This window comes from Sus scrofa, chromosome 16 (genome assembly GCF_054392235.1).
Source record: "Sus scrofa isolate SSC_HxYL_T2T_F1_AM1 chromosome 16, Sscrofa_HxYL_maternal_Yorkshire_Landrace_v2.0, whole genome shotgun sequence".
NCBI classification, from domain to species: Eukaryota; Metazoa; Chordata; class Mammalia; order Artiodactyla; family Suidae; genus Sus; species Sus scrofa.
Genome location: NC_139398.1, coordinates 46,644,656 through 46,661,979, shown reverse-complemented (window position 1 = coordinate 46,661,979; position 17,324 = coordinate 46,644,656). Strand labels below are relative to the sequence as shown.

General features: G+C 35.2%; 1 protein-coding gene across 17 annotated transcripts in view; it reads left to right on the top strand.

The window, feature by feature from the left end:
- The window catches only part of PLPP1 (phospholipid phosphatase 1), a 137,526-nt gene that overhangs the window by 73,458 nt on the left and 46,744 nt on the right, over positions 1–17,324 (top strand). For 12 of the 17 annotated variants that reach the window (XM_085001560.1, XM_013984779.3, XM_085001562.1 and 9 more), the window contains 1 exon segment: positions 2,072–2,226. Coding sequence is in view for 5 of the 12 variants with exons in the window: in XM_013984779.3 (XP_013840233.1) it covers positions 2,072–2,226 (155 nt within the window). In the remaining 7 variants the exon portion in view is untranslated. 17 annotated transcript variants of the gene reach the window in all.

Genomic DNA, 17,324 nt, shown 5'->3' with positions numbered 1-17,324 from the left:
ACAGGCATAACGTGTACTAAACAAGCTTTTGAAAGGACAAATCCCCCTCATCCAGATCACCTTGTTACAGTTCTGTTACTTTAGCCAATACTTACCTCCATGGGGGTCATATATTGACTCTAAGAACAAGATAGCCTGTGTTGTAATCCTGTTCTACTACTTACTAGTTCCAGCAAGGTTCTGTATTTCTCTAAGCCTCATAATAATTTTATGGGGAAAGAAAAGTTGCAAGTGATAGTACCTACTTCACAGGGTTGAGGTATGATTGAGTTACTCTGTGTAGCCTAAAGCCTGGCATGTGTGAGCATGCAGTACATGTCGGCTGTAAATTGTTGTGTATCTTGGAAAACTCCTTCCTCATTCTCTCTGTGCACTTGTTGATATGACCTCTTGCTACCCTTGCATCCCTCTACCACTAATTGCTGTCCTTGAGCACCTCCTTATTGCCTGTGATTTACCTGCTGTTTTAAGTTCAACTCAGTTGCCTTTTTTTAATAGTCTTTTCTAACTTCTGCAGTTACGTTGACCTCTGAATTCCTATAGGACCTTTTATACCATTTTGGAAATTTATCATATTTTCTCTCTTTTATTGTTATTCCTCTCTAAATTTACATATAGTAAAATTTACTTTTTTCATTGTATGGTTCTATGAATTGAGAAGTATGTAGAGTTGTAGAATTACCATCACAGTTAAGATATAGAGCAATTTCATCACCCCTCAGAAATCTATTTTGGTATTACTTTTTTCTTCTTGGCCATGCCTATGGCATGTAGAAGTTGCTAGGCCAGGGATTGAATCCACATGACAGCAGTGGCCCAAGCCACAGCAGTGACAATGCAGATCTTTAACCTGCTAGCCCACCAGGAAACTCCTATCTTGGTATTACTTTTTTTTTTTCTTTCTTTTTTTTTAGGGCTGCACCCATGGCATATGAGGTTCCCAGGCTAGGGGTCGAATTGAAGCTATAGCCACTGGCCTGCACCTCAGCCACAGCAATGCAGGATCCGAGCTGCATCTGTGACCTACACTCCAGCTCACAACAATGCCAAATCCTTAACCCACTAAGTGAGGCCAGGGATTGAATCCTCAATCTCATGGTTCCTAGTTGAGTTCATTTCTGCTGTGCCATGACGGGAACTCCCTTGCTATTACTTTTAAAACTATTTCCTGAGTATGCAGTCTGTTTCTACATGTACAATTTATGCTCTTGAAGCAAGTGTCTGTTTTACATTAATTGTCTCCTCCATGTGTGACATAGCCTAATATCAAATATATAGTAATTAGATGCTTGAATATTTGAATTGTATAAAACAAAGCCTAAAAGTATGGTGAATTTGAACATATTAAGATGCTACTAATTTATTTAACTTCTCTTTGGTCTTTCATTTTATTTGGGTAAAAAATTTCAAAGGAGCATTTTTCTTGTATAACTTGTTAAAGTGATTTTGTAGCCCTTCCAGGCTAATAAAAAACGTTTTTAATTTGTCTTTGGAAAACAAAGGGCTTGTTTCTGTTTTTGTTATCAGATATACTTACGGTTTCTGATTTTTAAGCCTATTAATTTAAATTTTAATATGAAACAAAATTTTATATATTCCCCCCTCCTTCACTACCTTTGGCAATAATGATGTCTTATTGATTATTAAATGTATTTACTGAGTTTTGACCTTTTTTGGAGTTTCGACTTAAAAAAAAAACATATTTAGTATATTGAGTGGTTCAATTAAAATGTACTAGTTACAAAATATAAAATACAAACCTTCCCGTTTTCTCAACTTTATTTTTTCATTGGCCAATTATGCTCTTTTCCTGAGGGTTTCTTTTATAGATTGTCTCTGAAATCAGAGGTCAACGCAAGTAAGAGAATTTAAACTTGGTGAAGGTGGGGCTGATATGGACAAGCTGATGCTGCATGGTTTCCTCTGTCTTTACTCTTGGATATTATGGAGTAGTGATCCTTTTCAGAAAGGGCAAATATGGTTAAAATGTGCATCCCATTCAGTAGGCTTTACTTCCTAATGAAGTGAATTGAATTTAACCATGTGTGTCTTTTTTTCCCTTCCCTAACAGCTTCCATGCCTATGGCTGTTCTAAATTTGGGCCAAATATATCCATTTCAGAGAGGCTTTTTCTGTAAAGACAACAGCATCCAGTACCCGTACCATGACAGTACCGTCACATCCACTGTCCTCAGCACAGTGGGGCTTGGTTTACCCATTTCCTCTGTAAGTAAATTAATAAGTAGGTAGTGATGGGTTTGTCATGCTGAAGGTTGTGTGAAGTGATCAAATTGGGGTGGGGATGAATCCATAGTACTGTCTTCACCAATATTGATGTGGTGAATGATTGCTTGAAGGATATACCTACTGTTTCAATCTAAGGCAGTGTTTCTCCAATTAAAGGGAGCTATTACACAAAACAACTTGATGTCATCATAAGGAATTATGGGATAATTACTTTAGAATCCAGAGTTCATTTAACTCAAATTGATCAACACGTTTTCGTATACAAATGAAAAAACTGAAGCCCAGACACTTGCTTAAGCCCCGTATGCTGTTTTATGGCAGAGCTGAAACTAAGATTATGCTTGTTTTATCTTATTACATTGAGGCCATAAAAAAGGAGATTTATTTATCAAATTTGAGAAAACAGCTTGTCAGAAAGAATATGTGAAAGGAAACCCTCAGAATTCATCAAAAGTATATCACTGTTTTTTAAGTTGTACTGTCTTTTAGAAAGTTCATCAGTTTGTAGGTTAATATTGGGCTTCATTACTTTAGATAATTGGAAGCTTTCCTTCTAGGTCAAGTTTCATGAACTAGCTTGAGATTGACACTTGAGATATTGGGCTTTCTTTCTTTTTCCTTGGCTCTGATTCCTGCACCTTGCCCTGTGTCTCTCTGTGAGTTGGAAGTAGACAAGAGGAGTGGAGTGAAGATTTACCTCCTTGAGTATCTTGGAGTCCAGCAGATCATGCCACATTCCTCTTTTGACCACTTATCTCTTGTCAGCTTCCTCACAAAGTTGACTTAAATTTTTTTGTCTTAGCAAACTCTGCAGCCTTATTTCTGCAGTTAGGACACAGTCTTGACTTTTCTTTCCCTATTTTGATGCCTAATTGGCTAAGAATAATAACCTAGTTCTTTGGTTTTTTAGTTCATATCTGAGTTCGTTTTGCCTTTTTGGCGGGCAGATTTTTTTTTTTTTTTTAATCTTTCGGTGATGATCTTTAGCACTGTATTCTGAAGGTGTAGGGGACTTGGATTTTGTCACATTCCAAGATATATATTAAGTATTTCCACATATAGTCTGTACATTTTAATTTGATTATAGGTGTTAAAGGGGAGGAAAATACTGCCTTAAACTAATTCCTTAAATTTTTTAAATTAGTTTAAGGAAATATTTACTTTTTTCCTAAGAAGTTAATTGCGCCATAACTCGTAACCTCTATTTTAGTCACCAGGCTTATGAAACAGTGTGCAGGAAAGCAAATAGTACTGCCACTTAGATTATAATAGACAATGGTACTATGCTTGCATGAAGTACAAGGTACTGTTGTAGCCATCATTTGAGCAGCTGTTGCTTAAGTGGAGAAGAGTCTTTGTCACTTTAATGATGAACTTCATCCTAAGTGTGTATTGTATATTAAGTTACTAGCTTATGATAGAAGAATGTCTATGTAAACATATCTTAATATGCAAAAAACCTTTACTCTTAAGTTCTTTAAAAATATGTGTTATTTGGAGTTCCCGTCATGGCCTAGCAGATTATGAACCTGACTAGTATCCATGAGGAGACAGGTTCCATCCCTGGCCTTGCTCAGTGGGTAAAGAATCTCGTGTTGCTGTGAGCTGTGATGTAGGTCTGCAGACGCAGATCAGATCCTGTGTTGCTGTGGCTGTGGCGAAGGGCAGCAGCTGTAGCTCTGATTCAACCCCTAGCCTGGGAACTTCCATATGCTGCAGGTGCAGCCCTAAAAAAGCAAAAACAAAACAAAACAAAAGTGTTATCTGAAATACTATTATTCTTCTTTGTTTGAAGTGTTTGTTAAATTCCTCTTACTTTAGGATGTGAATTATGCTCATTTTTTGATTAGGGATTTTAGCGGAGTCATTCTTGATGATGATGTGAAAAACATAGAAATATCAATAGCCTTTTAACCCAAAATCTAGAATAATGTGCTTTGGCTTATCCTTTCCAACTGTTGTGGCGTGTATGAACATAAAAAAAGTGCTTGGCTTTTGTATATTATTTCAGTACAAGTATTTTTATAGCATTGATTAGTCCTCAGACTTTTGCTATGAGTATTATTACTGTGCTATATTAAGTAGATAATATTCAGTTTTTTTTATTTAAAATTTTTTTTTAAATTTTTTATTTTTTTATTACTCAAATGAATATTCAGTTTTATACAACTTGGAAGAAATATTTTCCTCTATTTTTGGTACTCTAATTGTTTTTAAATTAATTTTTCAAAATTACCTTTACTGTATTAATGCCTGAGGAAAAGGGCAATACAGATAATTTTTTAGTGGGGTGGATTGATGCATCTGTTAAGCTTGAAATTCGACAATATTTGGAAGATGAGGGAGATCATATATGATGGATATACGGATTTTTTTTTCTAGTTCTTTATTTGGGGAACATAATTTGAAAAAAATCATATTTCTTTTTTTTTGTTGTTGGCTTTTTGCCTTTTCTAGGGCCGCTCCCACGGCATATGGAGGTTCCCAGGCTAGGGGTTGAATCGGAGCTGTAGCCGCCGGCCTACGCCAGAGCTACAGCAACGTGGGGTCCAAGCCGTGTCTGCAACCTACACCACAGCTCATGGCAACGCCGGCTCCTTAACCCACTGAGCAATGCCAGGGATTGAACCCGCAACCTCACGGTTGCTAGTCGGATTTGTTAACCACTGCGCCACGACGGGAACTCCCAAAAATCGTATTTCTTTAGGTGACTAAACTTATTCCAAAGAGGATAGGTGACTATTCCAAAGAGGGTATAATGGAGGCCTGATTTTTATTATTATTAGTGATAGTGTTTTTTTTTTTTTTTTACTTTATTATGCATTTTCTTTTTTTTTTTTACTCAGTGATTTTTATTATTTTTGAATAGCTACTTAGATGGTAATAAAAACTTGCCAAGAAGAAGAATGGATGGGTTAGTAATATGATTATTTTTTTAGGTTGTCAAGTAATATATATGTTATATGTAGCAAAAATGGCCATAAATGCCCTGCACTGTAGGAAGACATGCTATTTATTGGGTTTTATGGCATGGCAAGTCTCTTGCCACCTTTTTCTTCTGTTTTTTTTTTGTCTTTTGTCTTTTTAGGGCCGCACCCAAGGCATATGGAGGTTCCCAGGCTAGGGGTCTAATCGGAGCTATTGCTGCCAGGCTACACCACAGCCATAGCAACGCCAGATCCAGGCCACATCTGCGAGCTACACCACAGCTCACAGCAACACCAGATCCTTAACCCACTGAGAGAGACCAGGGATTGAACCTACAACCTCATGTTTCGTAGTTTCCACTGTGCCAAGACGGGAACTCTTTTTTTTTTTTTTTTCCTGTCTTTTGTCCCTTTTTCTATAATAGTCCAGAAAGTTGGTATCAAAATGGCTTATTGCCCACACTTCAATGTTTTGACTCCTTTATTCCCATGTTGACGTAAATGTTGTGCTGCCTTTTCTCAGTTTCCCCTCAATAGGCACAAGGCGATAAACTTTATTACTAGGGTAGGGATGGTCTGTTTTGCTCCATTGTATCCTTAGTGCTAAGCACATTGCTTGGTATGCAATAGGTATTTAATAATTTTAGATAGAAAAATTTAATATGAAATGGAATACGACTGTCACTTATGTTCAGTAATAATTACTACCATGATAATTCTGCTTAACTCTTTGGAAATATGTTGTATTTTGATAAATTTTAATAAATTGGATGACCTAAAGGAGAGAAAAGTTATATGAATATTGAGTTCTATAAATAAATACTGCCAATAATGAAAAAATGAAGCTCTGTTGGTTTCACTAAATGTTATTGCTTTTTAAGGAATTCATTGGGAAAAGTATCTGCTCATAAAAATCTTTTTTTTTTTTTTTGGCTGTGCCTGTGGCATGCAAAAGTTCCTGGGCCAGGGATCAACCCTGTGCCACATCAGCCACCTTAGCTGCCGCAGTGACAATTCCAGATCCCTAACCCGCTGTGCCACAGGAGAACTCTGATAAAATCTTCTTTTAAAAAATAATTTCAGGGCATATTATGGAGTGCCTTGGCTAATAAGGTAAAGTAGTCAAGAGTGTTGTTTCACATGCTGAGTATAGCTCTATTAAATTAGTAGACATTGTCGTCTATCTTTTCTTCCATATGTATCTTGAGAAATCTGCAGGATTTGAAGGGTTTAGACTGTTAGTCCTGGGTGGGAGTTCTGATTTTTGAGAAGCCCTAAATCCTTCTACTAGGTGAGCTTCATCAGTGAATTATATATAAGAAGAAAATTGAAATTAAAATGCTTATTTTGCTTACCACCAGGAATTAAATTCTCTTACCATCTAAACTTAATCCAGAGTTACATCCCTACCCCTGTCACTTTTTCAAGCAAAAGTGGAATACTTTTTTAATTTGTTAAAAATTGAACTGGCAAAATGGCAAATCAAAAATATTTTTGATGGCTGTAATGAGGTTAACATGCAGTTATATTAAAATAGATGAAAAAGGTCAAATTTATCTTTTTTAAATTAATTCCTTTTTGTAAAATAGACCAAATCGTTTTTTTTTTAAGGGGCCACACCTGTGGCATACGTTAAGTTCCCAGGCTAGGAATCGAGTCAGAGCTACCTACAACTGCTGGCCTACACCACAGCCACGGCAATGCAGCATCCAAGCCACATCTGTGACCTACACTGCAGCTCACAGCAACACCAGATCCTTAACCCACTGAGGGAGGCCAGGAATTGAAGACACATCCTCACGGATACTAATCAGGTTCATAACCCGCTGAGCCACAGCAGGAACTCCTGACCAAATTGTTTTTTTTTTTTTTTTAAATAAATGTTTCATTTCTGAATATATGAAAATACTGGCATGGTACTGTCTCTGTTTTCTGTTGTGAACCAAAGAGTTTGAAGGCAGAGTTGTATCTCAGAATGACGTATTTTGGGAATGTCATCTGTCATTAACAGATAAAAGTGAAATAAGGCATTTGTATTAATATTTTATAAATTTATTTTCCTCTTTCATAAATACTGTTTTGAAAACTCTAGCTTGGGATATTATATACTCTTCCTTTTTAGGTCCTAAGAAATTGGTTCAGCTAATTTCCTTGAAAATTTTTGTAATTTAAAGTAAATTTGTAGCTTGGATTTGACAGTGGTTTTATAGATTATGCAAAAGCATGGTCCATGAAATAAATAAGTTGTACTTTATTAAAATTAAAACCTTCTACTCTGTGTAAAGCCACACATAAGGGGGAAATATTTATAAAACATATGTCTGATAAAGGACTTATGTGCAAAATGTACAAAGAACTCTTAAAACTCAATGATAAAACAAACAACGCAGTCAAAAATTGGGGAAAAGATCTGAACGGACACCTCACTGCAGAGGATATACAGATGGCAAATAAGCATATGAAAAGATGTCCTGTATCATAATTTCATTAGGGAGTTATAAATTTAAATAATGGTGAGATAACATTACACATCTATTAGAATAGCTATAATTTAAAACACAGACAACACCAGTTATGAGGATGTGGAGCAACAGAAGTTCTTAGTCACTGCTGGTTGGAATGTAAAATAATAAAGCCACTTTGGAAGAGAGTTTGGTGTTTTTCTTACCATAGGACCTAGCAGTTGAGCTCCTAGGTATTTGTTCAATTGAATTGAAAACTTATTTCTATATAAAAACCAGCTCATGATGTTTATAGCAGCTTTATTCATAATTGCCAAAACCTGGAAGCAGCTGAGATGTCCTTCAGTAGGTGAATGGATATACTCTTATACATCCATACAACACGATTCAATGCTAAAAAGAAATCAGCTGTCAAGCCATAGAAAGACATAGGAGAATCTTAAATGCATATTGCTAAATGAAAGAAGTCAATCTGAAGAGGCTACATACCATATGATTCCACCTACATGACATTCTGGAAGAGGCAAAACTATGGAGACAGTAAAATGATCAGTGGTTGTTAGGTGTTGGTGGGAGGACAGAAGAGGAATGAGTGGAACACAGAGGATTTTTAGGGTAGTGAAACTATTCTGTATGATATTTTAATGGTAGGTGCATGACATATTTTTGTCAAAACCTAGAGAACTATACAATACAGAGAATGAACCTAATGTAAAACTAGGGAGTTTAGTTAATAATAATTTAGTTTTCATCAGTTACAACAAATATACCATACCAATGAAAAATGTGTATAATAGAGGAAATTAAGAGTGGTGGTGTGGAGAGGGAATGTATCTTTTACTTGATGCTCAGTTTTTTATAAACCTAAAATTACTTGGAGAAATAAAATGTATTAATCTATAATTTTTTGAGAGGAAAAACATTTGCTCATAAAGTCTGGTGAAATGTCAGTGCTCTTTGTCTAAATAATATTAGTAATAATTTCTACAAATGATTATCCTCATAGTAAATAATTTATACACTTATTTCCAGGAATAGGATTACTTGATACAATATAAAAAAAGTAAAATTTCAGGGCTTTGCTTCATACAATTTACCTATTAGTATACTGATTTTATAAGAGTATTTGTGTGGACTTGCGATCACTGGTTATTGCCAAAGGAGTGCAAAACTGGTTGACATTTTAACAAATTATTTTTAACTTATATTGAAGACCTAGGTTTAGAAAATGTGGTAGTACTTAAAAATTTAGTGCAAGTTTTCAGTTTCTATAATAAAAAAAACAGGGAACTGAAATCTTGTCACTTATAGTCCTATAATTAAGAATATATATATATGTGGGATATATTTAGTTCATTTTATGTAAAGGACCATTACCACTTCAAGTTTTATTATGGTGTAGACCTATAATACATTAATTTTTTTTGGATCTCTGAAGAATAATAAGTTGAATTTAGAAACATCTTTTAATAGTGGAGATTTTTATCTAAATACAGGTTCATGATCCATTATCCAGAACTCTTGGAACCAGAACTTTGTGAATTTTTGAAAAATTATATGATTCATACACCTTTGTAATGCCCTCAGTAGGGTCTAAGATAGTACCTTGTAATCTAAGACATTAATATTTATATAGTGAAATATGACTAGTCAAAATAAGTGGGGTAAATAAAAGCTAAGATCATTCTTTGTTTTGTTCAGGTTAAGTTTTGCCATTAGGTAAGTTCAGGTTAGGTTTTGGTGCCAAAGGTCATGAAACAACTAGATTTTGAGGCCTTTGGGTCTTAGAATAAGGTGTTATGGGCCTTTTAATGAGAGTTGATTTAAATTTATTTAATTTCTTAGTTATATTATGTGGCTACTTGAAACAGATATTTGAAAATCCTAAGTTCAGTCTTTGTTAAGAAGCAGGACTTCTGGTTAAAAGTGTAAGCTTAGAACTGTTTATGTGAAACTAATTCATTTGTGATTGGAGTGCAGGATCGGTGATATAATCCATAAAAAATAAACATATCCAATGAAATACAGTGATTTTCAGTACTACCTTATTCAGTAATTGTGACATAAGAGCAAGAAAGTGTCTTGTAAGAACATTTTGATGTTTCCCTGTAGCTCCAAATAGTTTATATTGCATATCTGGCTTTCTGAAAAATCGCTTAAAATTCAGTTGTAGCCAAATTACTGTGGACTCCATCTTTACATAAGAATTTTAAAAAGTCTTCCACTATTTTTGTCAATTATCTTTGAGCTTCATATTAGGATGAGGATGAGGTAGTGTTTTCAAAATGGCAGTTTACTGCTTTATCACGAACCTGTGTTCCTAACATGACAAAAAACTAGGAGTTCCTTGGTGCTTAGTGGGTTAGGGAACCAGTGTTGTCACAGCTGTGGCTCAGGTCACTGCTGTGGTGCGGGTTTGATCCCTGCCCTGAGGACTCCATGTCGTGGTTGTGGCCCCCAAAAAAAAGAAAAGAAGGAAAGAAAAAAAAAGGAATTCTATATTACTTGTAGAAAGAAAACAATTGTGTTTTAACATTTGTTTTTGGACTGTGAACAGTCAGTACCAGTTCACAGCATGATATTAAGGCAATCTGCTTTCAGAAGGCAGTTTCCACGTACTGCCTCTCTGGTAGCAGCAGTGAGGAATCTTTTTAATCAGACATCTTTCCAAGGCTGTCTTGCCTTAGAGGGCTGGGTGGGTGTGAGAAGAGATCCGATTTGGAATCTTATTAAATCTAAGGGGAGTATAAGCAGAGGTCACTGGCAGGACAATAAGTATGGGGAGAATGGTCTAGTGATTCACTGATTTTTCTCTATAGGATATGTGGGAGTTTTGAAACACAGGGCACCAATCATTTGTTTCATTTAATATGCATATGTGTTCAGTCAGATACATTTCTTATACTTGTGTTAATCTTCTGATATACCTAAAAGCATCTATTTATTTATTTACTTATTTATTTATTTAAGGTGAAGTAGAAGGAATTGCTTTTTTTGCTTTGCCAGGCAAAGGAGGCCATAGCAGATTAATGCCCTAAAGGCTGTGCCTTTAAAAGCATCCTTTTAGAAGCTATCAAAATTTGAAATGAAAAGGTGTAATTTCTGTTAAATTCATTTCTCTGTAACTTGGGGGAATATGCCCTCGTATAATTTTAGCAGCATATTTCCTGTTTCCATTGTGGAGCATAAATGTTTTGGGGACCCAGTAAGGGAATCAGCAGACAAGGTGATAGAGCAACTGCGAAGGCACCCATTTTGTTTACTACAAAATTTTGCTTATTCTCTTAGAAAAGATTGTAATTTGGGTCCTCATTGGTTTAGAATTTTTTCACGTGTGGTGTACAGAAGGCTGGGTTTGTTCTATCATTCATTGTCTTTTGTGTATCAAGTACTACTGTGTTATAGACCCTTTCCTCATAACAACTCTCTGAGATTAGTAGATATTTCTCTTTTAAGCTACATTGGGATTTTAACCTCGCCAGGTCTGCCTTACTCGGTTATTCACATTCTTTTGGACAGTCTCTCATTGTCTTCAGAGTGGATTTGGTCTATTTTGATGAAATTAGGTAAGTTCTGTAGACCTTTTATTTTGGTTTTATTTTATTAGTTGAAAGTTATGAAGGTATATGTATGTATAGTCTAGATGGTGAAGATGAGATTAGAGTGATAAGAAACTTGGGTTAGTGTGATAGAAACCACCAGAGAACACTGGAACTTATCTGTCTAGGTTGACTTTATGACTTAGAAAAATTTCTGAATCATGATTTAGAGTCTTCAAGGGTGGAAATTTGAATTTGAATGTTGTTTCTTAACTCCACTTCTGAAATTCAGTGCAACCTCATACGAGTCACTTAACCTTTTCAGATATATTTCTCTTACTATGAAAGGATGCTTTTTTTTGTGTATCAGAAAGCCACAAGGAGAGGGATCGTTTCATTGATTCAGGCACCTAACCTAACTCAAAGTCTGTCCTTGTTTTTAAGAATATAGCTCACTTCTTTAGTTCCCAATGTAGTAAACCACTTTGGCCTTGTACTTTGGAGAAAGGCACTGCCAATTATTCACCATTTATGTGAGAGTGGACTGCTTGGTCTATATTTTTTTCCCTGATCTTTTCTCATTGTTTTCTCTTCATTTAGGGCTTTAATATGCCTTTTTCTGGAGCTTAAGGCAACTCTAGAAGAATGCATCATAACTTATTGTACTTAATAAAGTTCAGTAGCTTCCTTAGGAATTTCAGAAGAATAAGCTGATCTTCCCCCTCCAGTTTGATAAAATTTCAGTTCCTTTAACTTTACTACCTCAAAGAGCCTGTCCTTTGTCTGCCTCAGCCATCTACCTCCCATGTCATATCCTAGCTGATGCCTTTTCTAATAACTTAAACTCCTCCATAACCTGAATTTTAAGCATTCTACCCTGTAATCATCATATTTATGCAAATAGTTTCTGTCAGCAATCTGTGATTTGCAAGTGTTGTTAAATCGAGTGGTCTCATCTTATTTGATCTATCAACACCATTTATTTATAAAACATTTAAGTTGCTTTGTTTAGAAAAAATTGAAGACTCACATAGAAGTTGAAAAAAATAGTTCAGAGAGTTCCATATACCCTTCACCCAACTTCCCCCAATAATGACATTTTACGTAACTGTGGTGAAATTATCCGTACGTACTATTAACCAGAATTGAGGACTTATTCAGATTTCACCAATTTCTACATACACTCCTTTTGTGTATGTGTATAATTCTATGAAATTTATTACCTATATAGATTTGTGTAACCATTACCATAATCAGGTTTCAGAATTATTCTTCACTTCATAGACACTTCCTCCTACTATCTCTTTATAGTCATGTCATTCTCCAAGCCCTAACCCTTTGGCAACTACTGATCTGTTCTCCATCACTATAATTTTTATCAGCTATGTTATATAAATAGATTCATACAGTATTTATCCTTTTTGTTTATATTCTTTTTAAAAAGTTTTATTGACGTATAGTTTATTTACAATGTTGTGATAATTTATAATGTACAAAAAAGTGATTCAGTTATACATATACACACATTCATTCTTTTTCAGATTATTTTCCCATATAGATTATCACAGAATATTGGGTGGAGTTCCCTTTGCTAAAGAGCAGGTCTCCATCGGCTAGTCATTTCATACACCAATGTGCCTATGTCAGTCCCAAACCCCAGGCCATCCCTCCCCTCAGCCTGTCTCCTTTGGTTACCGTATGTTTGTTTTCAAAATCTGTGAGTCTGTTTCTGTTCTGCAAATAAGTTCATTTGTATCCTTTTTTTAAAAGATTCCTCATATAAGTGAAATCATGTGATATTTGTCTTTCACCCTCTAATTTCACTTAGTATGATAATCTCTAGGTACATCCATGTTGGTGCACATGGCATTATTTCATTATTTTTAATGGCTGAGTGATATTCCTTTGTATATATGTACCACATCTTCTCTATCCATTCTTCTGTTGATGGACATTTAGGTTGCTTCCAAGTCTTTGCTATTGTAATTAGTGCTGCAGTGAGCATTGAGTTGCATGTATCTTTTTGAATTATAGTTTTCTCCAGATATATGCCTAGGAGTAGGATTGCTGGATGATACGGTAATTCTATTTTTAGTTTTTTGAGGCACCACCATACTGTTTTCCATAGTGGTTGTACAATTTACATTCCCACTAACAGTGGGTTCCCTTTTCTTGTACCCTTACTGGCATTTATTTTTTTGTAGACTTTTTGATAATGGCCATGATGGTTGATGTGAGGTTGTACCTCATAGTTGTTTTGATATGCATTTCTCTAATAATTAGCAATGATGAGCATCTTTTTATGTGTTTTTTGGCTATCTTTATGTCTTCTTTGGTGAAATGTCTCTTTGGATCTTCTGATCATTTTTTGATTGGGTTGTGTTTTTTTTTTTATATATTGAGCTGTATGAGTTGCCTGTATATTTTTGAGATTAATCAATCCTTTTGCAATCACCTGGTCTGCAAATACTCTATCCCATTTTTTGGGTTGTCTTTTTGTTTTGTTTATGGTCTCCTTTGCTGTGCAAAAACTTTTAAGTTTAAATAGCTCCCATTTATTTATTTATTGATTTTTAAATTTTCGTTATTCTTGGAAGTAAATCTGAAAAGATAATGCTGTGGTTTATGTCAGATAGTGTTCCTCTAAGAGTTTTACATTATCTAGTCTTATATTTAGGTCTTTAATCCCTTTGGAGTTTATTTTTGTGTATGGTCTTAAAGAGTGTTCTAATTTCATTCTTTAACATATGTCTATCCAGTTTTCCCAGCACAACTTATTGAAGAGACAGTCTTTTCTCCATTATATATTCTTGCCTCCTTTGTCATTGGTAAGTTAACCATAGGTGCATGGGTTTATTTCTGGGCTTTCTTTGTTATGCAGGTTGAAAATAATTTTGTTTTCTCTTTTTAACCTTGCCTCTAGTAAAGATTAATATTTATGAAATATATGAGCACTCCATATAATGGGACCACATAATGTATACGGTAAAGCTCCTAATTGTTTATAACAAAGGAAATGCAATCATTCCAGAAGGGATAAAGGCATGCAGTAGTCCAAGTTTTCTTTCAGTTATATAACACTCATCTTAATTCTCCCTTCTTAGCTCTTGTTTTTTGGTGTAGTTCAGTAATGATTTTCGGTTCTGGTCCATTTGTTCTGTTTCCTAAACTACATTTTATCATGTATCCCCATGTACCCTTGTGCACTTCAATTCATGCATGAATGGGGCAGAGTAACTTCACAGGGTCTCTCAAATAGTTACTGCAGTTTCATTCTTTTAAATATAAGCAGAAGGAAAAAAATAAGGCATTGGCATATTCTTTTTACTATCTTATTAAATGTGATTATATTTTAGATACTCACTAGCATCTTTGGACAACTCGTGTCTTCAAAATTGACTCTTTCTTACTTGGAATTTTCCTCATTGGTAAATAAACAAAGGTAGCTTTTCAAATGACCTAATAGAGAAGGTAGACTAAATATACATTCATCTCAAATACCTTCGGGGCCTCGGGGTATAGTCAGATGGTAAAAATAATAATAGACCCATCATTCTACTGTTTAGCTTGTACCTTTGGATTCTTCAGGTTCCTTGTCTCCATCAACATCTTTCCTTTCTTTTTTTTTAAATTTTTTTATTTTTTATTTTATTTTTTTGTCTTTTTGCTATTTCTTGGGCTGCTCCCACGGCATATGGAGGTTCCCAGGCGAGGAGTCCAATCGGAGCTACAGCCACCGGCCTACGCCAGAGCCACAGTAACGCGGGATCCGAGCTGCGTCTGCAACCTACACCACAGCTCATGGCAACGCCGGATCGTTAACCCACTGAGCAAGGGCAGGGACCGAACCCACAACCTCATGGTTCCTAGTCGGATTCATTAACCACTGCGCCACGACGGCAACTCCATCTTTCCGTTCTTGTTCAGGCATTAGGAGAAGAATATGATCCCTGAGATATTTGACAAAAGGACATCCTCCTCTGTTTAAGGTCTTTTGGTCTGTCATTGGGGGGTCTCTTTGTCTTCCAGACTGTTGAGGTATGGTACCTGGCTTTGCAGCAGATCTCGAAGGGGCTGACATCTTTGTGTCAGGATTTCATTTCTGCTGCCTACTGCTGTTAGCTCTGAGGCAGCATGTCCCTTAAATATTTGCTGCTGTGGACTCTGGAGTTACATGCCACTCTCTTTGGGCATCAGATAAGTTTTATATACATGGAATACTGTTCTGCAATAAAATGGAACAAAGTATCAGTCTGTGCTGCACTATGGATGAACCTTCAAAAAAAAAAAATCAAAAACATTTTCTAGAGGCATTGTATAGTTTTCACTAAAGGAGTTCCCTTCATGTGTAAAAAAGTTTTTAACCATAGTTTCTTAGTTTTGCTGGATATTCCATCACCAATCTTTCTAACTAACACAGTTATTAGTATTTACATTTATGGTTTCAAGATCTTGAGTGTTTGTACAGGAGGAAGTTGAAGACAATGTTTCGTGACCATTACTTATGTTGTCTTTTCCTGTCTCTGGTTAAATGATGGAGAAGTGTCCTTGTGGTATTTAGTTTGTGGAAGCAATGAGTTACATATCACTTGCTCTTAGCTGTTTATTTATTTATTTATTTTTTGCTGCACCTGCGGCATGTGCAAGTTCCGCAGGCCAGGAATTGAACCTGTGCTGCAGTTGCACCACAGCTACAGCAGTGCTGAATCCTTAACCTGCTGTGCCACAAGGGGACTTTCTCACTTACTCTTTTTCAAACCATTATAAATATTCACTTGTAGAAGGTGGGAAGCCATATTTATTTGTGGTGAGTGTGTGTTTACTGTGTAGAGAATCTCATTCTTAAACCTGCTCATATGACAAGCCACACGAGCATATTTAAAAAGCAGAATGTAGGAATGTAAAGTATGCAGCAATTTTGGAAAAACTGTGGCAATTTCTTAAAAAGTTAAACATAAACTTACCATGTGATCCAGCCTTTCCACTCCTAGGTGTTTGTCTTTCAAAATGAACATAATGTCCACACAGACTTGTCTGTGAATTTTTTTTTTTTTTTTTGAACACTAACCATAAGGAAATTTTATTTTTAGATTTTGTTTTTATTACGTAATGAATTTTATTACATTTATAGGTGTAGGGTTTGGGATGGAAGTGCTGTAAAATTTGGTTGTGATGATTGCTGTGAATGTTTATAGCGGTATTAGTCATAACAGATGAAAACTGGAAACAACCCAAATATTCATTAACTGGTGAATAGATAAAACAAATGTAATATGTACATATAATATGATATTATTTAGCAATAAAAAGGAACGGAATGCATGCTACAACATGGATGAACCTCAAAAAAACATCATGCTAAGTGATAAAAGCCGCTTAAAAAATACCACATTATTGTGTGATTCCATTTATATGAAGAGTTCAGAAAAGGCAAATCTGTGTAGATAAAGGAAACAGATGAGTAGTTGCCTGGAGTTGGTGGTAGGAACAAGGATTGACTCTAGATGGGCTTATGGGATTTTTTTGGGTAAGGAAAATGTTCTAAAACTGGCTTCTGGTGATGGTTGCACAACTCTCTACATTTACCAAAATAATTGAATTATGTATTTAGAGTGGATGAATTTTATGGTATGTAACTTATACCTCAAGTTGTTTGTGAAAATGAATTGTGTAAACTGAATTATTAAGAGAAACATTGTTTGATAAATGCAGTCATTTGACAGATGATGCAAAGAGATTGTTTTAGAGATGAGGTAAAAGGAAAAGGGTATTTGATTTGAATGGATTAAAGAGTAAATGGAACTCTTCATTTTTGCCCTAAAATCTGTAGTAAATGTCAAAGATAGCATTGGATAAAAGCATCTATCTAAAGATAGGTATCTTTAAATTTTTGTATTTCTCTATACATTTGTATACTGTAGCTGGTAGAGTAATTTGGTGGTGTAAAATAACCTTTCTAAAAGTTTTTCCAAGACCTTAATGTTTATATCCTTATGCCTATAATTCCATATGCAGATATATTCTAAGGAAATAATTAGAAATTCCAACGAGGGTTGGTATTTGGAGATGTTTGTTCATTATAGCATTATTTAGGGTAATAAAACAATTAATAATAATGTACACACTGTCAGTGTAGGCAGAATGGTTAT